The 26,705-nt window shown below is 44.7% G+C and overlaps 1 protein-coding gene across 1 annotated transcript in view; it reads right to left on the reverse strand.

Annotated features, from left to right (window-relative positions):
* RAMP3 (receptor activity modifying protein 3) overlaps positions 1-18,847 on the reverse strand; it is a 92,110-nt gene extending 73,263 nt beyond the window's left edge. Inside the window, exon 1 of the mRNA XM_054991578.1 lies at positions 18,593-18,847. Coding sequence (XP_054847553.1) covers positions 18,593-18,767 — 175 coding nt within the window. The 5' untranslated portion in view covers positions 18,768-18,847. The remainder of the gene's footprint in view (positions 1-18,592) is intronic.
* Positions 18,848-26,705: the final 7,858 nt, after the last annotated feature.

Consider the following 26,705-nt stretch of genomic DNA (forward strand, 5'->3'; position numbering starts at 1 on the left):
TTTGATGAGTCAAATATTTTGTGTCATATTTGCCAATTTCTACAATAGCTTATGGAGATTAATTTGCTTTTCAGAGAAAATGTTGAGATAGAATGTTCTGAAGGAGCAGTCGGAGGTCTGGACCTCTTCATACTTCAGGTTCAGATGTTTCTACCTTATGGCAACATTTTACATATTTGTTGTATGTCCCTATCATTTCTCTAGTCCCTAGCATAGAATTTGATTCTTTTGTTGCCCGCAGCCCATCAGTTAACATTTCCGCTGAACTATCCATCACCCCAAGCTGTCAGGTCAGACGAGACTCCCATTATCATATGTAAAGTTGAGAAAATTTCCCCTAATGTGTACAGGTCCTTATATTGCAGCCCAGTCAACCCAGCTCAGGGATAACTCCTTGGACACCTTCACTCTCTGTTTTTTGTTCACCATCCTAAATAATGTTATGTCATCTGCAACCGTAGCAGCTTTACTGGTCTCACCCCCTACTCAGGATCACCAAAGAACAAACAGCCTTAGCCTTAACACAAATTGCTATGGGATGCTCTCACTTCCACCCATTGTGAGAATTATCCATTTTCTCCTACTCTGTGTTTCCTACGCATTTATGGAGGAACACTCAAGCAACTCCAGGTGTGTTTTTTAAAAGCCACCTATCCATCTGCTGACAAAGAGAATTGTTCCTATGAATCTTGGACAGCACAGGCCCTTGGAGTCTATTCAATGGACTATTAGTGTCAGAAGAAAAGCATTTTTAGCCTATTAAGGCAACCATGCTAACTGCTCATTAGAAAAACACTGTGTGAAGTGCTTTTCCCCCAGAAAAAAAAATAGCTTGGCTGCATAACACAGATTTATACAGCAAAAGGAAACAGGTCAACAAGACATTAGTTTAATTATAAAGCAGACCACCTGCAACATAGCCATATCCTCTCTTACAAGACGAAATTATTCACAGGAACAGCCTGAACAAATAAAAATATCATGTATTTTCATGTTATGATGGCACTGTTAAGATGTAATGGGTAAACCACAGGGATTCTTGGACCCACTCTCCTTTGTCTCATGACAAGTAGTCAGCTAATTTGAGATTTTTGCTTTTATGATAAACCCTAGCAACCTGTGGTTTGCAGAACAAAATCTGAGTCCAGGGGCACTTTTCCAGGGTAGAAGCTTTCATGACCCCAACCTAGATGGCCCAGGCAAACCTGATCTTGCCAGATCTGGGAAGCTAAACAGGGTGGGGCTGTGGTTAATACTTGGATGGGAGACCATCAAAGAAGTCCAGGGCAGGCAATGGCAAACCATCTCTGTTTGCCTCTTGCCTTGAAAACCCCAGCTGGTGTGGGGTGGGGTGGGGGTCACCATAAATCAGCCAGTGACTTGAAATCCGCCCTGAGCCTGCTTGTGCAGGGAGGGCAGAATATAAATCGAAAATATAAATAAATAAATAAATAAAAATGGCACTTTCCATCACTAACTTTCTACCACCGTAACCTTTTGTGAGTCAAACCACTCTCTGACTTGTTTCTGTTCAAGAGAGCTTTGACCCAGGAAAGCTAATACCGGAGTCCAGGGTGGAGGAAAGGTATGTAAGCAGGACAATCAGACAACGAATAATTGTTTATGGTAACAAAAGAACTGTTATTAACAGGCCAAAATGGACTTCAGTGGAAAACCCATTCCTCTCAATTATATGTTATGAAACAGGTTCCGACATGGAAGGGAAGCAGTCAGTGGTACGGAAAAGAATATTTGAGGAGAGTTTCCTTGGTTCTATAAAGCACTCAGTCTTTGAAATACATTGCTGCTATCAGTGCTACGTTATCCAGGATTGCATGCCAACCTCCAGAATTAAAACTCATCTCTAGATGTCAGAGATCAGTAACCCTGGAGAAAATGGCTGCTTTGGTGGGTGGAATCGGCGCTATTATACCCCACTAAGGTCCCTCCCATCTCCAAACCCTGTCCTTCTCAAGCCCCATCCCCAAATCTCCAGGAATTTCCCAACCCAGAGTTGGCAACCCTAGGGTACCTCTCAAGTGTATAGCTGTGCTGGTCTGCAGTAGAGGAGGAAGATTTGCATCCAGTTGCATGTTAGAGACCAACTGGAGAAAATACATATTATCAAATCGAGAAAATACGTATTATCAAAGAATATTATGAAGAAGCACATAACAATCTGCCTATAATCTTGGCTTGAAAACAGCCAGCCAGGCACAAATGATGCTGTTTCTTCATGCAGGTATCATATTGAAGAAATGAAGCTCCAATGTGGCTCAGTATGGAACCAATTATGGCCCTTAAAATAAGGGGGGGGGGACTTTAAGTTTACTGCAGGGATAGCTGGAATAACTATTATGTGAAGGAAATAGCAGGCATGAATTCTGATGGGAAGGGGGTTTCTAAGAAATGCTTTACAGAAAAAGTATAAGCTATATGCAAATTTATACCAGTGGATAACAATAACACAGAGGGCTCCTGTATACATTTATAACTTCGTGTGAAACCTTGTGTGTGCCACTTCCTACTAAAGGACTCATAACAAGCAATGCTTTGTCTACAGCAAGGCCGAATCCACACTCACTCACCATCCGCTTATCTTGCGCAGTCGTGGCAATTGGGTTCATTCCGCTACCATGCTGTGCATCTTCACATTCACTCTTCCATTGCGTCTTTATGGCGCAATCAGTTCTCCACACGCCACTGAGTAAAGAGTCACAGTGGGTGGTTCCATCCTCCACCGTCAGAACTGACGGCGCTCATCACTTCCTGTTTTTTTTTAAGGGTCAATTATCCAGTATATCGATATCTTGACTCCGGTGACCGTTTCTTTTCCCGCGCAAACCGCTGCTCACTGCGGTTGGTTTACCGGTATACCGGCCTTTATGCACTGTGAAAAAACCGAGGAGAAAACGGATTTCCGCCAATATCACGTGGTTTTGAGGGAAGGCGGAATAGTGACGCGGTGATGGCGGGGAACACGCGGAATGGGAAAGCGTGTGAGTATCTGCATGAATAGCGCGCCGCTTGCGAAAAAGGCGTGGAAACAAAAAGGAAGTGTGGATTCGGCCCAAGTTTACAGGTTATTAACCAACATGTCAACTATCACAAATGTTAAGTTGTATGTTTTCATTTATGCAAATAGGCTTTGTTATACTAGCTCTTTTTTATTCTGAATTTTGCTGTTGTTTGGTTCTTCAGTTATGGACATTTGTTGAACCCTGAAATAAATGTAAAATAGGTAGTTTTCACTGACTTCCTTCCACAATAGGACTCCAATTCTCACCTCATGCTGTTCTCCAAGGGTCCCTTGTCCCCCCGGAGCAGCATTATGGGGAGCATTTGGGAGCTGCAGTGGGAGGGGGGATGTTGAGAAGTTTTATTCCACTAATAGAAACACTCTCCATCAGCAGAAATGTTTCATGGGACCTAGTACACTAATACGGACACCACGCCCGATTTTATCTGCTATGTATGACAATTATATGACCAAAAAAAAGGATTCAGCTTTCTTGTATGCCATTGTTACTTGGTTCATCATTCAGAGAATTCTTGTTGTCATCAAATGACTTCAGTGCCACTTGCTGCACTTGCCAGATGGTGTTATTGCTTTAGGAAACAAATTCTTCTCAAACGTCACTCTAGTGTGGCGTTCCAGAACTCTGAACGCTGAGCTGATATCCCCTGTCTAGTTTTTGCATGTTTTAGAGGGGAGAAAGAGGAATGGCATATGGGCAGAAAGTATTTAGAAATTATATATTGGGTTTTCAAAACACAACCATTGTTACAATGATAATAAAAGTATGCAAACCTTTCCATTATTTGCAGTGCAAGCTAAGCATGTGAGCTTGGTAAAGAAAGCTAACTACGTTCAATGAGGTTTATTCCCCCATCAAGCCACTGCGCAACTACCACCTTAGCCAATTAATCAATACTCTATTTACAACTTTTGAATCACAAAGACACCCACAATTAACACTTCTTTGCGAACATGCAAGTTTTTAATTTTTTGCAAAAAAAGTGTTAATATATCAATTTTTTTGCACACATGTAAGCTCTTTTAATAGGAGCCCCATGGCGCAGAGTGGCAAGCTGCAGTACTGCAGCCCAAGCTTTGCTCACAACCTGAGTTTGATCCTGGTGGAAGCCGGGTTCAAATAGCCAGCTCAAAGTTGACTCCGCCTTCCATCCTTCCGAGGTCAGTAAAATGAGTACCCAGTTTCCTGAGGGTAAAGTGTAGATTACTGGGGAAGGCAATGGCAAACCATCCTGTAACAAAAAGTCTTCCAAGAAAACATTGTGATGCGATGTCCCCCATGGTTCAGTAATGACTCGGTGCTCGCACAGGGGAGTAACTACCTTTAAGCTCTTTTAATAGGAGTACTTACAAATGCTTCATACATGAGGTGTCCTCTTAGAAGAGGCATTCCCTGGTCATCCTCACATTTCAGGGAATGCTTCTTCTAATATGATGGTGTCTGTCATGACATAGAAATGCATAGTCTAAAAAATGGCTTTTTTTCTTCAAAACTAATGGTTTGGATCTGAAGATACTCTTATGTGAATGGAAGAAATGTGAGTCATGTTACAAGGAGAAGGTCCCTGATTTTTCTGCCTTCTGATTCTACTCTGTACCTTCTGGCAGCAGCTCCTTATATCCCCTCCTACTGTCTCCCCAGCATTCAGGAGTGGCTGGAGGAGTTGGAAGTTCTGCGGTTGGGCGATGGGACAAGGACATATTTGAAGGGCAGAACTTCTGCTCACAGATGTAAGAATCCAAAGCATTTATGCTGATTTCATCAGTGAATTGCTTTAACTCATATAATTCACTAACTGGTTTTTCTCCTTCAGGCAAAACAAGCATTTCGAAGTTAAGAATGATTAAGGCCCAGTATCTGCATTGGGGGCGTGGGGGGGACTGTTTCAAAGTGATTGTAGAATTAACAGTACAATCCTAAGAGGAGTTACTCCAGTCTAAGCCCATAGATTTCAATGGGCTTAGACTGGAGTAACTCTTGTTAAGATTGCACTGTAAATGTGCCAACTGGTTTTCTCCTTTCTCACCCCCTCCCCTAATTTTAATCTTTCTCTTCTCTCCCAGCACTTGTACCATTATAAACAAAAGCAGAAGGGGGAACACACAATGCCAGTGGTGCAACCATCTTTATGTCAGTGCAGGGTGCCCTTGTGGGTCCCAAACTCACCAGGGCCGTTTCCAGACGGCTTACCTGCCTCTGGAACATCGCGCCATCTTGCGGGGAAAATGCGAAATATCACGTTTTCTCACGCGAGTTTTGCGCGACGTCACAAAACTTGTACGAGAAAACGCGATATTTCGCATTTTCCCCACAAGATGGCGCGACGTTCCGGAGGCAGGTAAGCCGTCTGGAAACGGCCCAGCAGAAGGGCAAAGCCCTATGCTATACTGATAGGGAACTGCCTAGGAAAGGACCGAATGGAGTCCTAGCTCTGCTCCTTTAGTTAAGTCGTGCTCAGTATGAACTGTTTTAAATGACGGCTTACCTGCCTCCGGAACGTCGCGCCATCTTGCAGGGAAAACGCAAAATATCGCGTTTTCTCACGCGAGTTTTGCACGACGTCACATGACAGCAGGTAAGCCGTCTGGAAATGGCCCAGCAGAAGGGCAAAGCCCTATGCTATACTGATAGGGAACTGCCTAGGAAAGGAGCGAATGGAGTCCTAGCTCTGCTCCTTTAGTTAAGTCGTGCTCAGTATGAACTGTTTTAAATGCCAGTTAATTAAAAAAAGACACTGTGAATGGGACCCTCGAAAAATAAACAGCTGTAGGTATGAAATAGAGTATTAGGCTTTTCTCCCACTGCATCAGCTCTTATTTCCACACACCAAAAATACACTTCAGACTTACTAAAAGTACTGGAAAAAGAAAATAAAAGCACAGTAATTTATTTGGATGTTCTAAGGCTCTGGGACATAATACAGGCAAGATGTGCCCTCCCCGTACCGTGATCTTTCTGCGTGGCTGTCACTTTTCATCTCTTTCATCAATGTGCTTCAACTTGTATTAAGGCAGCAAAGGCTGTTTAGAGAAGTGAAATGAGGAAGGACGTTGCAAGAATCTAGGAACTGCCAACCCTAACCTGGAGAAATTATGCTGAGCTCAAAGCAGCTCCAGAAAATGGGTACGTGGGGAATGGGAGAGATTAACGGGCATGCTAAAAAACTAATGAGCAAAATATATGACCTCTCCCCATTGGAATACATATTTATCTATTCACATTATTTATAGTCTGCCTTTGTCACTGAGACTCAGTTTCAAGGATATTTCAATGAACAATGTAATAGGGTCTATAAAAGCAAATTTGCAAGATTTAAAACCAGCAGAAATCCAATACAGAGTTGTAGAAATCCTGAAACAGAGCATAAGCAATCCTTAGACTGATACATTAAACATTGAATAACATAGAACTACCCAGTAGCATCATACCCAAAGCAACAGATAGCAGACAGTAGTCATGTTTCTAGTCCCTATCCCCCTGAGACCCTTACAGTACAGCCCTCCTATCTGAGAGTCTCTCTACATGAGACACCTCGGCATGTTTGTCAAGTGTAGGGAGATGCAATGTTAGCAGGGAAGCATAGTTTTAAAAGACGGAGCTGGCAGAGATCACTCCTCAGAGAGTTTGTTAATTTCATCTTCGCCTCCCCAAAGGTTCTGTCAATTTCACCTCTCCATTCTAAAATTATGTGGGATTGCAACCAGAGAGCAGCAAGGAAGGGAAATGGTGTGGAGCTGCCTTCCAGAGCCAGACTTAGACCTGGAGAGGTTATAATGGGCTGAAGTTTCCCTGCTCGCTTTTCACAGCCCCTTCGCACAGCTCCAGTGCATAGCAAAGCCTTTGCCCTGCTTCCGCCTCTGTCTTTTTTAACTACCCTTCCTGGCTAACATTGCATCTCCCGATACATGTTCTTCACATGTCAGATGTCTTGTGTAGAGATCCAGAGGAGTTAGCTGTGTTAGTCTGATTAATAGAACTGTGGTTCTTGAAAGCTTATGTTACAGTAAAGTTGGTTAGTCTTAAAGGTGCTGCTGGACTCTTTTCTATTTTGCTCATGTAGAGAGAATCTGAATAAAAAGCCCTCTTGAATAATTCAGTTTTGCATTGTTAGCAGAGAACCAGGAGAGTGGGAGCTGTCCTTACCCCTTCAGGTGTCCTAGTAGTAATGCAAAGACAAAATGAAGTATTATATTGTGGAATTAACACAAAATGTGACAATGCTGGTCACTACTTGAGGTGACTTTTAAAAAGGTTTAGACAAATATAAAGAATGGCCAAAACTATATGTAACTCAGTTTGTTCTTTTCCTCCTTTTGGAATAGGCATCTGTGGGGGTTGCACTCTAAAGGTTAAACCCACACAGAGGGGAAGTTTTTACCCCCACCCTCTAGCAGCTTTCCATTACAAAATCACATAAACTCTAGCTGCTCTCCCCGCCCCCCGCCCTTGAGTGCATGTGATTTTTAATGGAAGCCACCGGGACGGAGAGTTGGCAAGTCCTACCCCCTGCACAGATCTTCTTATTTAATTGCAGCTTCTGTAGCTACATTTCTAAAGGAACAAATACGAGGAACAAATTCTATGCATCCAAGCATATAATATCCTTTGGTCCCCAGCCATCAAAGCATTAATACTGTGGGGGAGGGGGAGCCTCAGTGTAATAACGTTAAATCACTGGGCCTGACTTAAGATGAGCATGGATAAGCAGTAATGGGTTGATTTGGCCCAACAGTCAGAGCTCCAGGATAGAACCTGGCTTTCAGGGCAATGGTGATACTTCTGGGATTCTTTTTTCTCTATCTGCTGTCGTTTAAGCTGTGTCAGAGAATACCTATGAGACCCTATTCCTTCCCTGAGGATATATCATTCATTAACCCAGGGCTTTTTTTCAGGGGGAACGCAGGGGAACGGAGTTCCGGCCCCTCTTGAAAATACTCGGCAACAGTGCTTGAAAATAATATGATTTCAAAGAATCCCATGTGTTTCTTCCTCATTTCCCTCTTGAGAGTTCAGCCACCTTTTCCCAGAAAAAACAAACAAACCCTGCATTAACCTACATGTTGCAATCTGCCTTGACCCTCAGTGATAAAGGTGTGATAATGGAAATAATAATGTAAATAAAATAAATATTGCTGGCATGGGGAAACTCACTGCAGCATAATGTGGTGTGGTAGTGATGGCTATTAGCTTCGGTAGCTTTAAAAGGAGACAGATTCAAGAAGGCTGGCTCTCCCCTTATTTTGGCATTCAGAAAAAGACACAATGCTGATCCCAGAAAGCCTTTGAGGATCATTTTAAGATGGTTTTAAGGTCTGGGCAGTCATTTTAGCTTGGTACTATTTTAACGTTGGCAAGAAGCGATTGTGTTTTGCAGGTTTTAGTTTAGTTTAGTTTATTCAGTGCTTAACCCGCCCTCCCCACAAGTGGGCTCAGGACGGGGTACAACAGTCATAAAATACAATTACAAAGCAGATTCTACAATAAAATCCAGCAATTAAAATCATATATATACAAAAACCTCCAATGGTTGGCTACACATTCCTGCCCCCAGCATACAAAGAGGAGACGGACAGACACACGAGCTGTACTCAGATACCGGAGACCGGTGGGAGGCTGAGTGATGGTCCTGACGCTGGCCTCAACCGTAAGCCTGGTGGAACATCTCCGTCTTGCAGGCCCACCGAAATGATACAAGATCCTGGTGGGCCCGAGTGTCCTCAGACAGAGAGTTCCACCAGGTTGGGGCCAGGACCGAAAAGGCCCTGGCCCTGGTCGAGGCCAAATGAGCCTCCCTAGGGCTAGGGATCACCAGTAAGTTCTTACCCCGCTTTTTCCTTTTCATTGTGAGTTTGCTCATGGCTATTTCTTTTCAAACGAAGCCGGAGAAACTAAGGGCAAAGCTAGATTTGGGAGGCTGATGGAATACCTTGTAAGGTTGCATTTTGCCCCTTGTTTCTCTAAAAGTTCCCCTGCCCTGCTCCACCACTGTCATTTTACACTCCTCACTTTAAAGGAGGGGTGCCAACTTTTAAACTACTCCTTCTAACTGTCCCTTTAATATTGTGTGCGTAAAGTACCATCAAGTCACAACTGACTTACGGCAATCTCAGCAAGGGGCTTTCAAAACAAGTGAGAAGCAGAGGTGGTTTGCCATTGCCTTCCTCTGCAGAGTCTTCCTTGCTGGTTGCCCATCCAAGTACTGACCCAGCTTAGCTTCCAAGATGTGATAAGATTGGGCTATGCTGCCTTCCCTCCCCCTCTTTAATATTAGTTTGATCTTTAGTAATTAGCAAGTGATGTTATCTACCTCCATGCCATGAAAAGCATCAGCTGTCTATTTCTGCTTATTGAACTTCTATTCAAAGGACAGAATTTCCTTTTCCCCCCTAGGCAGTCGGCAACCTCACCAAGCGTCAACTTATGCCCAGTCGACAGAGATAAGTGCTTCGCTGCTGGATTCTTTTAATGGCCTTCAGGCAGACAAAGGGAAGCTACACAACCATACATACTTGCTTCGCAAGACATTTTATTATTCTGAAAACTCTGGGCTAAATAAAATGAACAGGGGGTCTACATCTGGGTCATAGTGAGCGAACCAAAGTGTAATTGGAGCGGGTGGGGGGGGGAGTTTAATGAAGCCCAAAGCAAAATCTCCTGTGGCTATATAACCTCTCGTAGATTGACCACTGAAACCTCTGTTTTGAACCTCTGTTGTAATTCAACATGGTTTGATGTCATTTTGCCCTCCCAAGCTTAAGAATGCTTAATTTTCATTTTGTTTGAGGACAAAGTCAGGGCTATTTCATCGCCTACACGGCAGCAACCACAGGCTCATTTGTTTATTGCATTAAAATTTTCTTCAGGGCACCCGAGGTGATGTTTACCACTGAATTCAGATGTGGCAAAGATTTGAAAGTGACGCTGGCGCATCTACCCACTTTATGCTGAAACATCTACCCATAAATGCTTCAGATCTTGGTAGGATATAGTCTGCAATGAAAGGAACCCCACTGACTGTTTGTTCGCCAAAAAGGAATGTGTGCGCTCCTTGTAGCAATCAGCCTGCACCCCCACTCTGAACTCAGTCCTCCCCACGAACATTATAATAAACAAGCCAAGTGCACTGAAGTTCTTCGTACTAAAAATGGAATCTGATAGCCAAGAAAATTAAAGTGCTGCATTCACCTAGATTTAACAAGCTTCAAATCCTCTTGTTTCTGTAATTGACTATGGGCCAAGCTACAAGTGACAAATGACACTTGAACAGCAAGTGGATTGAGTGGAGGGCAAGTGAACAGGGAGAAATACACTTGCTGTTCAAGTGTCATTCGTCACTTGTAGCTTGGCCCTATGTTGACTATTTTTTTCATGATCTGTAGACAAGCCATGTAATTCTGTAGGTGCTTTAACCAGAGATCATTGCTAACCTCTGGTTCTTATTTAATCTTTTTTTTTTGCAGAAAGCAAAGTAACCCCAAAAGCAGGAAAAAACCCTTGATTCTTAACAAAATGAACGCAACGAAGTCTAATCTAACGATAAAGTCCATTCAAAATTCAGAAAAACAAGTCTTTAGGAAATTATGATTGTTACATTACTATATGCTCTTTAAACATAATAATAACATATTTTAGGGCTTAATTTCTTAGGGCGAAAAGAAGAAGATCTAGAGGAGTTAGCCATGTTAGTCTGTAGTAGCAAAATAGTAAAGAGTCCAGTAGCACCTTTAAGACTAACCAACTTTATTGTAGCATAAGCTTTCAAGAGCCACAGCTCTTTTCGCCAGACGCATGACGGGTTCCTTTCCACAACACTACCTGGTTTGGAAGCTCTTCTCTTGATACCTGTTATGTGGATTCCCTATACAGTTATTTTGGATTTTGGCTTTACCCAAAGGCGCTCCTGTTGCCCTGATGAGGGCCGAAACAGGACTCCCCTCCCATAGGGCGCGGGTACACCTGGCAGTTTTAAAATACTGGGAAAGGGTCAAATTTTCTAGTTCTGACTCCTTAAGTTGCCAATCAGTAAATTACATACTATCCAAAGACCCCACACGCCTTGGCTTTCTATCCACCATTTGCCAAAGGTATACCATCCCGGATCACCTGTTAGGAGTCTCAGCCAACAACCTCCCACTTAAGGAGTAGATCTTCAAGTCAGATGCAGTGATGGATCGGCTTTCAATATTAAAATCTAAGACAGCTCCTTGGTATAAACTAATCAGATTTGACCATTCAAGATCTCCCTACCTAGCCAGTATTTCTCATTACAACCTCCGAGTGTCTTTCACTGCTCTGAGCTTTCAGATGATGCAGACAGCTCTCTTGGCAGGGCGTTATTCTCACACCCCTATGGAACATCACACCTGCATTTGTGGATTACCTACAGTGGAGAACCTTTCCCACTACCTACTTTATTGTCCATGATATAGTGTACCCAGAGTCAAATTCTTGGCCAGAATCCTATCAGTTCCAAACACATATTCTGAAATCGAGAAGATTGTGTTTTTGTTATCTGACACTGAGTCTCTCAGTTTGCATCGCAGCCAGAAAGATAAGATCTAAGGTGGTACTGGATGAGGCTGTTTCGTGACTCCTGGGATAGTTTGGCATACTATATTGTTTTAATTACACAAACTGTGATAAGGGATTTAATTGTTTATTAGTCAATGTTTGGTGAATTGTGACGGCCTATGGCTATAGACAATAAACTCTTTTGACTTGACTTTGACTATACAGTTATTCAAACTGTGATCTCTCCATATGCTCAGAGGGACTTCAGTCTAACTTCAAACCTTTCAAAAATTGCACCCCAGCAATTAAAACAGTTATCAGCCATGGAGAATTATAGCGCAGCTTAAGATCTACTTATAAATTAAATGAAAAACAAACATTCAGCCACCAACTATGATACTCTAAGCATGAAATGCACAGGGGAACTCTGGACATTATGCAGAAGTAAGTCAATTCATCATGAGGAAAGAAAGCAGCAGTCCAGTTCATAATTTATTTCTTATAAGCAGGGCTTTTTTCCCAGCTGGAACGTGGTGGAACGGAGTCCCGGAACCTCTTGAAAATGGTCACATGGCTGGTGGCCCCGCCCCCTGATCTCCAGACAGAGGGGGGTTGAGATTGCCCTCCGTGCCGCTCCAGTGACGTGGAGGGCAATCTAAATTCCCCTCTGTCTGGAGATTAGGGGGCGGGGCCACCAGCCATGTGACCATTTTCTCCGAGGGCAACCCACTGAGTTCCACCACCTCTTTTCCCAGAAAAAAAGCCCCGTCTATAAGTGTGCATTCTGCTCAAGCTTGACTTGAACCAACACACATGGAGTCAGACTGGCTTACTCTGCACCAGTACAGACTGGAAGATGACCTTCTGGGGACGACCATTGGGTGTACATCTGCTTTACGTGCTTCTCTTTCTTAGGCACTCTGCAAGTCCTTTGGCTTGGTTGCAACCCCCAGGTGGAGTCTGGAGGTCTCCCAGTACTGCTGATCTCCAGAAGTCAGAGTGTCTCTCTCTACACGAAACATCTGACATGTTTAAAATGTGTCAAGAGACGCAATCTTAGCCAGGAAGGGTAGTTTAAAAAGACAGAGCTGGCAGCAGGTCAAGGGCCCTGCTATACACTAGAGCTGTGTGAAGGGGCTGTGAAATGAAAAAAGGGAAACTTCAGCCCATTAGAACTTCTCCAGGTCCAAACCTGGCTCTGGAAGGCAGCTCCAGCCCATTTCCATTCCTTGCTGCACAGTTTTAGACTGGAGAGGTGAAACTGACAGAGCCTTCAGGGAGGCCAAGATGAAATTACTAAGCCCTTTTAGGAGTGATCTCTGCCAGCTATGTCTTTTTAAACTATGCTTCCCAGCTAACACTGCATCTCCCTACACTTGACCAACACATGCCAAGGCATCTCGTACAGAGGGACTCAGAGATCAGTGCCCCTGGAGAAAATAACTGCTTTGGAGAGTGGACTTTATGGCATTATATCCCACTGAGTTCCCTCCCCGCTCAAACCACACTGTCTGCAGGCCACACACCCCAAATGTCCAGGAATTTCTGTTAGCAACCCTATTTTTTTCAGACCCGCATTTTGCTTCTAGTGCACCATAGTCTGGCCTTTATAGCTCAAGTTTCAGTATCCGGAGACCCCCTAGTCAAACCGAGCACCCCACTGGCTGCCAACCCTGAGGCAAAAGCATTGTACAGAGAGAGAGAGAGAGAGTGGCCACTGTTGGGGGATTTGCTGGCAGACGTTGAAGCGAAGCCAGCTCCACATTGCACACATCCTTATCAGCCAAAGCTGCACTCTTATGAAACTATTTCCTGACAAAAGCTGTCGACTGGCGGGAGCGGAAATGTGGTGTGATATGCGTTTGTGATCTGTTAAAGATCTTGCCTTTAGGACTGGCAGTTCGTATATCTCCCAGATTCTTTTGGCCCTGTCTGTCAACATTTTCATTCGTTGATGCGATTGAGCTTTAATGTTTGCCTAGCACAGGGATCTACAATCTACAGCCCCAGAATCAAATGCGGATCAGTACAGAATAAAATGTGGCTCTTTAAAAAAAGAATAGGAAATATTTCAGTGAAGGCTTATTGGAGGGGTAGGTGGGATGTTAGAATGGCCAGTGTGCGAAGGGAATGACAGGAAATGATTTTTATGGGACTAAAAGGCTTCTTAGAGGTGCTTTACAGAAAGGGAAAAGACAAAGGTGATCAGTAATTCAAGTGATTATAATTTATGGCAGTTCATTATATTATGGTATATTACTGATCATGAAAACTTCTGTATGCCATTTCCTGTTAAAGGAATTGCGACAATAGAAGTTTCGTGATCAGTAATCAACTATAAATAATAAAGTGGGAGATCTGTAAGGACTTGTGGGGGGCATCTCATTTCCCCCTGTATCCCCTTTCCTCACTATGTCCCTCCCCTGGAAGCCCCCATAGCCTCTCCTCTTTTCCTGATTCCTTTCCCCCTTCCCATCCATCAGCCTAGCCCTGGCAGCATCTTCCCAGGAACAGTCTGGCCGAGTTGCGCAGTGGCTGCCAGCATGGACCCGGTCACAGAAGCATGGTGGCCTCCAGCGATGGGCTGATCTCACTTGAGCAGAGATTGCCAGCACCAGGGAAAAGAGGTGGTGGAACTCAGTGGGTTGCCAGCAAAGTGTGTGCACGCTCCCAGGACTGCACAATGATGTCACTTTGGGTCAACTGGAGCACGGAGGGAGTTTTTTTTAGTTTAAATTGCCCGCAGCGAAAATGTTCACATGGCTGGTGGCCCCACCCGCTATCTCCAGACAGAGGAGAGTTTAGATTGGTGCGGAGGGCAATCTAAACTCCCCACTGTCTGGAGATTAGGGGGCGGGGCCACCAGCCATGTGAACATTTTCAAGAGGTGCCGGAACTCCATTCCACTGTGTTCCAGCTGAAAAAAAGCCCTGGCCAGCACCAAGCCATGCCAGGTGTGCACTGTTCGTAATGCCCCCAGTATTAGGCAGTACCAGACCCAATGACATGGAGACTGCCTCCACTGAGCCACGGCCAGTGGCCTAGTGACCATTGCCACTGGGCCTCCTTCCTTTTCACCTTCCCATCCACCAGCCAATCTACCTTTAACTGCCCAGATTTCCCTCCTTTCCCACCTGGCAGCCTTTTAGGGATCCCATTCCTCTCGTGAGGGTGGGGGATCCCCTGCTCCCAGCCTAGGATTGTCAGGTCCTGGCAGGATGTGGGGAGGGGACCCGGTATTCACCATCTTGAAGATCTTTGCGTTCGTGAAAGCACACATGTGCTCCCAGCACCAACATGATGGTGTCACGTCCATGAGTGACATTCATGTTGGCTGCAGGAATGCTCCTTCCCCCCCTCCACTGGCCAGGTGAGTTGTGGCAGGGGGGCAGAGGCTGGGAGCAGGGGATCTTTTACAGAAACCAAGGCTTGGAAGGGTTGGCAATATTACTGCGGTTTCCTAGCAACTCCCCAACAGCCACTGAGATTTCAATGGGCATTCTTAAAGATACAGGCATTGTTTCTCTTATTTTCAGGAGTTTGTATTTCAGATTTTTCTGTAGCCTTGAGACTGTCCTTAGATTTCTAGAAAAAAAACCCTGGTCTGTCCCTAGCTCTATTTTACAGCTCTGTCACTCATATCCTCTATGGCATAGTTCAGAAATAGATATATTGCTGATAAATTATATCACTTCAGTTATGTAAAAAGGCTTGCTTATACTGGCTGCTTGCTGATCTCTTGCTCTGAATTTTGTCATAATGTGGCTCGCCAACTATAAAAGGTTGCAGAACCGTGACCTGAAGGTTCATTCCACACCTTACGTAGCATCAGACTTGGGTTTCCTGAGGGTACGCTTGTAGAGAAGCCACAGTCTTGTCTTGGCAGTCTGATAATAAGGGTTTAGACCTGTCCCTATACCTGTCCCCTTAATATATTAGGTAGGTTGCCAACCTCCAAGTGGTGCTTGGAGACCTCCCAGAATTTCAAATGATCTCTAGCCAACAGAGATCAGTTCCCCTGGAGAAAATGGCTGCTTTGGAGGGTGCAGTCTATGGTATCAAAACCTGAGGAGATCCCTCCCCTCCTAAACCCTAACCCTCCCCTGGCTCCACTCTCAAAATCTCCAGGAATTTCACAACCTAGAGCTGAGAACCCTAAGAAATTATCAGGCGATATGATGTTCAGATCTATGCTTGCTTTCAAATTTTCTGCAATCATACCCTATTGTATCCGTTCATTAAATATCCGAACTGTTGATCATGTTGTATTTTGCTCAGTGAGTGTCTTTGCTGTAGATTATATTGTATTCACTTGCACTATGTAATCTCCCTTGGGTCTCAGTAAGAAAGGTGGACCATAAATAAATAAATAAATATTATTCAACTTCATGCTATGAAAAACTTCAACAGTCTATTTCTACTCATTAAACTTCTATTAACAAGATGGAACATTTTTTCCCCTTGGCCAACTGGCAACATTATTGGTGTAACCTGTTGTTTCCAAGTATATTTCTCTTCTCCATATTATTATGGAGCCAGTTTGGTGTAGTGGTTAAGAGTGCGGGACTCTAATCTGGAGAACTGGGTTTGATTCCCCACTCCTCCACTTGAATCCAGCTGGGTGACCTTGGGTCAATCACAGCTTCTAGCGCTCTCAGCCCCACCCACCTCACAGGGTGTTTTGTTGTGGGGATAATAATGGCATACTTTGTAAGCCGCTCTGCGTGGGCATTAAGTTGTCCTGAAGGGCGGTATATAAATCGAGTGTTATTATTATATATAATAAACCTCCCTTTTATACCTCCCTTCAAAGGGAGGTATAAAACCCTCCCTGTGAAGGCTGTCCACCATCCTGTTTTAAATGTGTTGTTTTTAATGAACATGAATTTTTAATTGTATTTGAATTGTATTTTTAATATGTTGTTATCCACCCTGAGCCCACTCATGGGGAGGGCGGAATACAAATTTGAAATACATAAATAAACAAACAAATAAATAATGTTATTATTATTACCTTTTCTAGATTTACACCTAAAGGTTTTTTTAAAAAAAAATGGGTGAAACAACCCTGAGAAGAGAAAAGACTAGTCAATTCATTATTTCAGAGAGTCATAAGCCAACCTCTAATATTATGAAACAATGCCTGCTTATTATCATGCATCAAAATCTGTTAAAATACAAAGAGGGGAAAATCAGTGTCCTTGTATACATGTACAAATTGTGTTTGCAATCTTTGTAATGATAAACGTGGCTTTATTTTTTCAATTCTGTTTCAGGCTTGCATCTCAGGCCATCTGCTGAGCAGCCGGGGGGTTTGTTCCACTCTCCTGACATCATTACCAAGCCCTTGGGTGAAACAAATATTTCACACTGCAACTAATTGATAATGGGGGAGGGAGAAGATGAAGAGGAGAAACTGGAGTGGACAAAGTCTCCTTTCCCAAGGGATCCTTAACTAGTGCTGGGAACAGATGTTTGCTATTGCAAGGAAAGGGGGGAAGAGCTATACACACGATCCCGCCCTTACACGGATGACCCACTGCTTTTAAAAAAACGAATGGCAGATTGGTTTTTACTAGTTTTCACTGACAATATATAGAACATGCTAACTATGCAATGAAATTTTCATCTAATCAGAAACACGGATCTGAAACAAAGAGAAAAGTAACCCCAGCCGCCTCGCTGAGTTGCCTACACAAAACAAGATACAGAATTTGGATAGATTGGCTTTTTAACTTACTAGAAAGTTACCTGTGGGCCACAGACCTGGAGAGCTGTTGAGAGCCAGGAACAAAATGAGCCAAAGGGCCCCCTGCTGTACTGGCAGTGAACAGGGTCCATTTGGCTGCAACATGAGACACTGCCATGACAATGTGATAAGCCCCATCTTTGCCACTACTGCAGCCCAGGTTTGAGCTTAACGGACCATGTGGTACTGCTGCTGCCACCGAGACTACTTCGCTCAGCTTGTTTCAGGGCTGTTTTAACATCCCAATCTGCCCCTGACCTAAATAGTGGAAAGGATAATGATGCAAATTTGTACACAGGCAGGCAAGCAGGGAGACGATGTTCCATCTATCACAGATGCAGTAAGGAAGCCCATGGTCCAGCAGACAAAATGCTGAACACAAACATGGGTTCAAGCTCCACCAGTGTGGAGCAACTTCTCTCCTAACTCATTTAGAAACAGTCACCTAAAACTGACATGCAGATACGCCGCACAAGCACGCTTGTCAAGGAGCTGTGATTGGTGTAGTTCCCTCTTTCGTCTCCCCCTCGGTGGCAAGCTTGAGTTTGTCTGTATTGCTGAAATGGCCCTTAGTGGGAGACCTGAGCAAAGTTTGCAGGCACTGCTTCAGTTATGAAATCCTCTTTTCAGGAAAGCAGAATTTCCTGCATCATAGGATTGATACCAGGATAAATAAAATGAAAGTTTAAAGCTCTGCAGTCAGTTAAAAAGGTACAGGATGAATGATGAATGTCGTGCCTGTAACAATGTAAAAGAGCTGTGTAGATCTGCAAGCAGAGGATGAAATCCAGCCGACGCTTGTGCCCCAAACACCTCCGCAAGCATCCCATCCCTCACAGCTGCAGGCATCAGCTTCTATAAACATTGCTGCTACATAATTCAAGTGAGAGGCTACAGAGGCCAGTGGGCGGTTGTGTTTATCTGCAAACTTTTATTATTTTTCCTCCCTTTCTTCTGGCACATCATAAAAAATCTTTATCAAACCTCCTTTATGGAACTGCCTTGTTTTTCTAAACAAGATCACAATACGGCCAGGAAGATCACAATACAACACCAGATACATTGAGCACTTTGGGAAACTCATTTTATCTTTGCGAGCGCAAATCATTTTATCTTTGCGAGCGGAGCCCATACGCTGCCCAACCGTGCCTTGCGAGTACAAGACTCGGAGATCAAGCTTATGCATATCTTAAACATAAAACACATCAATGCAGTGCAATGGCAGAAACACTCCTAATGCTTTCATTGACATTGGCTCGGAACAAGTCTGAGACCAGCAACGCGATGGACTTACCCCACAGCGCAAGGAGGAAAAGTTGCACCCACCCCGAAGTGGGCATCTCCATCCCGAGCCTTTTGCTAGCAGAGAAGGCAGCCAGGAGTTTTTGAGAAGAGCAGTGGGCATGGGCAGGGGAGGGGGGAGAACGCAAATCCAAATCCTCCGCAAGCAAAAAGCACCCCCCACTCATCCGCTGCACGCTCCAGCAGGGGACCTGTTCTTCATTTCACAGCATCAAGCCACAAGCAGCAACTTGGGAGCCGAGGTGGGGTTTCGCCAGCACAAAATCCTGCTCCTCCTCACAGAGACAGCCACCGCCTCCAACAGCCAGCTCCGAATTCCATTTCCTCTCTCATTCCTCCTTCCCCCACCCCCAGCTCGCTCTGGCTTGAGAAGGAGGATGAGGATGTTGTAGGCTATTCTAGGATCCTCCAAGGGAAGGAAAGCACAGCTGGAAACCACCGGCCAGCCCAGCCGCTACCAGAAGGTGTCCCACTCACAGACACAAAAAATGTGGCTTGACAGAACAGTTAGTGGGTAGAGGAAGAGAAAGAACAGCGCAGGGGTTCTCCTCTAATAATCTTCATATCCCTGTGATTCCCTTTAATAATCTTCATGTCCCTTTTTCCCTGCAGCTGACGAAGAGAACTGTGATTCTCGAAAGCTTATGCAACAGTAAAGTTGGTTAGTCTTAAAGGTGCTACTGGACTCTTTTCGATTTTGCTACTACAGACTAACACGGCTAACTCCTCTGGATCCATGTCCCTGTGTGCTCTTCTGTGCCCATCTCATCCCGCCGTTTGATGCTCACTGTTCGTTTTATTCTTAGATCATCCCCTTCTGCGCTGGAGGTAGGGAGTTAGTTCACAATTAGAAGCAAGCTGTTCATTAAAAAACAATCAAAGACGTGTATTTAGATGTATGTGTCTGCTTGAAGCTTGCCTGCCTGGAGCCAGCGACAGTATCACCACATGCCGCCGCCACAACTTGGAGAAAACTTTTGCCAAGATGGGTCAGGGCTATGACAGCAAAATGATTTCAGCCCCTCGGTTTCAGGGAGCCAAAAAGAGGGGCGCCGTTTTGTTAAAACACTTCAGGTGCATGTTGACAGCAAGAACTTCAACCAGAAGAGAGGAGGAAGGCATGTTAATGCAAGGTTCCCTTATCGGAACAATGTCATCCCTTTCGTGACCAACCCCATGCTGAGAGGAAGAACAACACACCTGGTCTTTGAATCTGTTGACAAAAAATGGTTCAGTAGCAACAATCAAATTAAGGTTTTCTTTTGTTTTTAATCAGGATATACACGGATCAGAGACAGCAAGGGAGGGCCTTTCCGGGGATTAGAGAGCAGCTGTGTACATTGACTGACTCAACTTTATTAAATCTGAACAATAACCAAAATCCAAACTCTGCTTAGGATGGAATGGCACATTACACACAAGTCCTTGGTGCGTTTTCTTTGACAAACTGAAGCACAGAGGGTTTTTTTTGGGGGGGGGACTTCTTCTCCCCTCTGTGTAGTTTTCCCTCCAAAAATCGCCACATCCAAGTTGCTCTTACCCCAATGAAGAAAAAGAGTTACCCCCAGTGAGTTTGGAGCTGATTAGAGGAGCAGTTTTAGCGGGATAAAATGGGGAGAAGGGGTTATAAAGTCCCTATTTCCTTCCTACCACCCCAATCAGTTTGTTCTAGCCTCATTTTTTTTTAATAAAATTCTCTGAATGGCTTATTTACCAAAGGAAGCTAAAAATTCTCAGGGGGGGGGAGGGAAGGCACTCCTATTGGGCAAACTGAGGAAGCAGAAGTCAATTAAATGGTTATTATGAGAGAGAGGAGAAAGAGTTACCAAAGAGCTGCTGGATCCATCCCCAGCTGCTTATTTTCTATACAGACACTGTATAGAAAATAAGCAGGTTAGAGGTTGATGAGATTACTGGCACGGAAGACCCAGTGACCAGGCGCCCCTTTTCACCAGTGATTTACATCCACATTGTGCATTGGTGGTTCTGTGTTAGGCTTTCTGAACAGAACCATGCTACCATGCTTTCTGAACAGAACCATGCTAGTGAATCCCTTGGCTGAGATGATTGATCGATTGATTACATTTATAGCCTGCCCTCCCCGCAAGCAGGCTCAGGGCGGGTTACAGCAATAGATAAATTGCAACAAATAAAACAGTAGAACAATAACATCACATCTCGACACAGCAGCGCCATTCCCCTTTCCCTGCACACCATACACGAGGCAAAAGAGGGTGGAGGTGTGGGTTGGTGAGCTCTAACTCCCCAACGCATAGGGGGGGCAGGTGGACCATATGGCCCCCCCACTGGTCGGAGACCGGCAGGGAGGCTACTTAGATGGATCCAGTGCTGGCCTCAACCATATGCCTGGCAGAACATCTCTGTCTTACAGGCCCGCCGAAAAGATATAAGATCTTGGCGGCCCCGAGTGTCTTCCGAGAGAGTTCGACCAGGTCCGGTCAAGGATGGAAAATGCCCTGGCCCTGGTCAAGGCCAGCCGCGCCTCCTTGGGGCCAGGGACCACCAGTAGGTGTTTGCCTGCAGATCTAAGGGCTCTCCAGGGTACATACGGGAACAAAGATGGTCTCAGATGAAGGCCTGTCAGATTATGGGTACTGTGGGATTTCAATTTATCTTTTTGTGACAGGTTCCTGCAAGCCGTGGTGGCACAGTGCTGGGACAGTCATACATTTCTCACAGGCAGATCAGCATATGGTATGGTCATCAGCTACCCACATAGTGGGATTTGTGGAACATGTATGTCCCAGTTATTCCACCTTTGGACCCAGATCCCTTATACTCAGGGCTTTTTTTCTGGGAAAAGAGGTGGCGGAACTCAGTGAGTTGCCCTCCGAGAAAATGGTCACATGGCTGGTGGTCCCGCCCCCTGATCTCCAGACAGAGGGGAGTTTAGATTGCCCTCCGCACCCCTCTGTTGAGATCAGGGGGTGGGGCCACCAGCCATGTGACCATTTTCAAGAGGTTCCAGAACTCTGTTCCACCGCGTTCCTGCTGAAAAAAAGCCCTGCTTATACTGCAGTTGAAAATGGCTCCATGGCCTCAGTGTGCAGTTTATTGTAGAATAAGGATGGACTTTTTGCAACCACATGTGCAAACTTGCTGTGGAGCATATATTATGATCTTATATTCTATATGTTGGTGGCAGAAGGGTGGCACTTAAGATGGGATTTGGCTCACTCCTTGGCACAGATGAGAATAATTTTTCCCATTTTAGTGTTAATTTTTAAACATTCTCTTTATTATAGTGATTAGAAGTTTATTTTCTTATAATTTTACATTTCCCTAAGTTCCATTGGAAGACATATTTCCAGCTATAACATTATCCCCCATCCAACTGGGTACAAATTTTCAGAAATTGTATCATTTGCACAAGGGATCCTCCCTAACAAATTTCAAGTGATTGGGGCGGGGGGGGGGGGAGAATCCTCCTTTAATATACAATTAAATTTCTCAACTTTACAGGCAGCAAAGACATTCGTTTGGCAACCTTACTTCATTGCATTTCCAGAAACAAAGTCAGTCTGATTTGTTCTGCAGGGCATTTATTTTAGTTGCAACCTAATTCTCCTGAGAGAGCTGCAGACTGTTCTACTGATGTTCTTGATGCATTTTCAATACATTGTGTTTTTAATGTTCTTATGCAATGGTTTTAATTTCCACATTGGAAGCTACCTTGCATTTGCCACAGGAGAAAGACAGGCTATAAATACTGTTAATAAAGAAGCATTCTTCTCCATGCATCCTCACAATGCATTGATATGATTTGTTTAGATATTTCAGTCAATCAGTCAGTCAATACGTTTATTAGCATAAAATAAAATTAAACACGACTAACTGATATTTAACCTCTTCTCCTCAACAGGAAGTGACAGTTTACAGCATCATTCTTTTTCCCTCCAATTTTCCCTCACAACCACCCTGTGAAGTAGGTTAGGGCGAGAGCGAATGACTGGCCCCAAATCACTCAAGTGAGTGTCTGTGGCAGACTGGGGAATCAAACCTGGGTTTCCCACATCCCAATACAACATTCTTACCTCTATACCACCCTGGCTCTCCCACAGAGCTACAACAATGTCTATAATACAGCCAATTCTATCATAGAATAGGACTTAGGAGCCTCAAAATTTTTACATAATTCTCTGCACACAGGGATGCTTCTTTTATATAGTGCTTGCCAGGGCTTTTTTTCTGGGAAAAGAGGTGGTGGAACTCAGTGGGTTGCCAGCACAGGGGGCAACTCCTTGTAGGAAGTGGTACCCCTGGTACCACATGCACACACGCAAAATGCGCACATGCTTCCGGGACCGTGCAATGACGTCACTTTGGGTCAGCTGGAACAAGGGGGGAGCTTTTTAAAGTTTAAATCGCCCTCGATGAAAAAAGTCACATGGCCGGTGGCCCTGCCCCCTGATCTCCAGACAGAGGGGAGTTTAGATTGCCCTCTGTCTGGAGATCAGGGGGTGGGGTCACTGGCAATGTGACCATTTTCAAGCAGTGCCGGAACTCCGTTCTACCGTGTTCCAGCTGGAAAAAAGCCCTGGTGCTTGCCCAGAATTCCCCTGGCCCATAAGCTTCCTCCCCTTCTGAGGCATCCGGGTTGTAAAGTGCCTCAAAACAGGAGCTCAGTTACCTCATGAGCATTTCCTTACAGGTCTTAAGTGAGGGCACAAGGCCTGCAGCCAGTCCTCGCCTTAATCCAATATATTGTTCCCGTTCAGGAATTCCCACTTTTTGTATCCTGTTTCCTGATAAGTTGCCATAACCACTTGGCATGATCGGGTCAGGTACAGGTGAAGAGAGGGAGAGGCAGCCACAATTCATTACTCAAGTTTCCCAGTCGCCCCTGTTCTCTGCCACTGAAAGGAGGCACAGTGTGTTTATGGGCACACACCAGGGGTTTTTTTCAGGGGGAATGCAGGGGAACGGAAAATACTCGACAACAGTGCTTGAAAATAATATGATTTCAAAGAATCCTATGTGTTTCTTCCTTATTTCCCTCTTGAGAGTTCTGCCACCTCTTTTCCCAGAAAAAAAACTCTGGCACACACATACCCAACACAGAATTGATACCACCTATCCAATAGGGAGTCATACTAGAAGAGCCTGGCAGGCAATCCTTAGCCCCTTTGTCACAACATACATACACACAACCACAATACCAGCCTTAGGTTACTGGTTGGGGATGCATAGAAGTGATCAAAGGCAGTCACAGGCAATCAGGGCCGGAGGGGGGCACAAGCTTTGATCTGGGGCTAGTGACCAGCTGGGGTGCAAGCTTCTCCCTTCCTTCCCCACAGAGAGACTACTTCCCTTTCTCGTTCACAGGTATTTCTCAGGATATGGGCTTTTAAGAGAGGCCTTGCGCAGGAGATGTGAGCTGGAAGCTGAGAGCACAAGCGCTTTTGGCTCATGCTCTTAGAGCCAAGCTACAAGTGATGCCTGACACAGGTTGGACACTTGTCAGCTTCCCTCAAGTTTTGATGGGAAATGTAGGCATCCTTGTAAAGGGGGAAGGTAGTTCTTTGCTGGTAGCTGAAATATTTAAACAATAGATAATGATAGATAAGGGATTTTTATTGTTAAATATAGTTTAATAGAAGAGATAGCAGACAGACTGCAATTTAAATAGGGAGGTTGGAAAACTGTTGGACGTCTATTATAAAAAGGGGGGGAATGGGTGGGGGAACCGAAATGGGATGGAGATGTTAATTGAATGTTATGAGTGATATATGTTAACGCATCCAATAAAAACTTTTTTTTAAAAAAGGAAATGTAGGCATCCTGGTTTTACAGCTTGGCTCTCCATTACAGCTGCAAGACCAGGATGCCTACATTTCCCATCAAAACTTGAGGGAAGCTGACAAGTGTCCAACCTGTGTCAGGCATCACTTGTAGCTTGGCTCTTAGCCTGGAACGCACAAGGGAGCAGGCATCACTTGTACCAGGTAGAGGAAGCTAAAGGAGAAGAAGAGCTCCACCAATTACATACCTGCTTACCAGGAGCAGCAGGAATGGAAACATTACCTCTTGGCCAATGCTTACCTAAACACACAATGACTGTAGCCCTGGGCAGAGTTCTTTGTGGCCACTTGCATATTGGACAAGCGAATATGTGGTTTTGGGGGTGCATTTTTTGAGCTTTCTCTACAATGTGCAGGATGTATGGTGAATATAGCATTCCAATGCAGATGGGAGCTGGGAGATATAAGAGAGGGGTTTATCAATGATGCCCACTGCTCATCTGACCTCTGTACCATTCTAACAGTTGCAAGGCAAGGGACACTACCTCCCCCACTGCTACACCAATATTATGCAAATATTATGCAGATCTGTAAGGAACAAAGCTATATGCCTTGCTGGGTTGTTGCAGGAACAGGAAATAGACGTGGCTTGCATAACTGAGACTTGATTGGAGGAAAATGATGTCGTATGTCTGGCTATGTGGTCCTACATCAACCTTGCAATGGCTGAGGAAGAGGGGTTGCTATTATTCTTCATGAGTCATTCAACTTCCTCAGACGTCAAGTACAAAATATAGCTGGCATTGACTGTATGCTCCTTTCATTGGGAACTAAAGATAGGTTGGGTGACCTAAAGAACGCTGGAAGATGTCTGGAAAGACACTGGAGGAAAACTCACGCTGAAACTGATAGAGTGTGCAGCAGAGCCCATTGGAAGACCTATGAAGCAGCAATGAGAGCAGTAAAGAAACGATATTTCTCTGCAACCATTGCATCCACTAGTTCACAACCATACCAGTTGTTCAAAGTATCTCAACTAAAGGTTGGCATGAACGGAAATAGGAACCAAAATTCATCACGAACCAGGCCAGTTTGTAGTTTGCGAACCGGCGATTCGTCAGAGCCCATTTCTGATGAGCCGCAACAAACTTTAGGCCAGTTCATTTGGTTCGTTTTTCGGTTCGTCACTGTGGACAACCTGGCACCAAATTGGGGGATGGGTTTTCTGCAGCCCCAGAAGTGACTTCCTGCTGCCCCGGAAGTGACGTTTTCACGAACCAAACAAACCAGTTCATGAACCGGAGCAAGTTCATGGTTCGTGGTTCATGAAACTTGACGATCCACAAACCACATGGTTCGGTATTTTCCCAGTTCATGCCCACCTCTAATCTCAACTTTTCTAATTTCTCAATCTGACCCTTTACTAGGGTTGCCAGGTTCCCTTACCCTCCTGGCGGGGTGGGTGGGAGGAACTGGCACTTGCCTGTGTTGACCTCCTTGTGTAAGAGCAAAGTGTGCATGTGCTCCTGGCACATGTGATGATGTCACTTCCAGAAGTGAAGGCCTCGTGACCAGCAGCGGACATGCTCCTGTGCTTCACAGCAGCCAATTCTAGAAATGCAGTGGCCACGCAGGCTTTTTGTCTCTCAGGCCCACTCCCCCGGCTTTTCCCCCTGCCTGTCAGGTGAGTGGCAGTGGGGAGCAGATCCCCCGCCCCCACTGGCTGACTGGCAGCCCTAACATCTACAGTCTCATGAGCAGACAGCTGCAATATTGGTGAGATGGAAGGAACGCTTCATATATAATCTGGCTCATGTATGGACCACTTTGACCCAGTTACAACATTAGATGTTAATAGGATCCTGGCATCTGTGAAGGCCACTACTTGTGTGCTGGATCCTTGCCCATCTTGGCTATTAAAATCATGTGAGGACCACATAAATGAGCCATTAATGTTGATCATAAATCAGTCACTAACTCAGGGCAGCTCCCAGCCATTCAAACAGGCAATTATATGCCCCCTAATTAAAAAACCATCCCTAGACAAAAATGACGAGGCCATTTATCGCCCAGTCTCTAATCTGTCCTTTTTGGGCAAAGCTGACCAATTCCATATATTCTTAGATAACTCTTTGGACCCTTTTCAGTTTTGATTCATGCCTGGTGCTTTGGACCCTTTTCAGTCTGGATTCAGGTCAGGCTATGGGACAGAGGTAGCTCTGGTGGCTTTAGTGGATGATCTTCGCCATGATGATCTAGGTCATGCTTCTCTGTTGTTCCTCCTGAATCTATCTGCAGCCTTCAATAAGTAGACCATGCCATCTTGCTGAAACGTTTGGAGAC

Source organism: Eublepharis macularius, chromosome 11, assembly GCF_028583425.1.
Source record: "Eublepharis macularius isolate TG4126 chromosome 11, MPM_Emac_v1.0, whole genome shotgun sequence".
In the NCBI taxonomy this organism is placed as follows: Eukaryota; Metazoa; Chordata; class Lepidosauria; order Squamata; family Eublepharidae; genus Eublepharis; species Eublepharis macularius.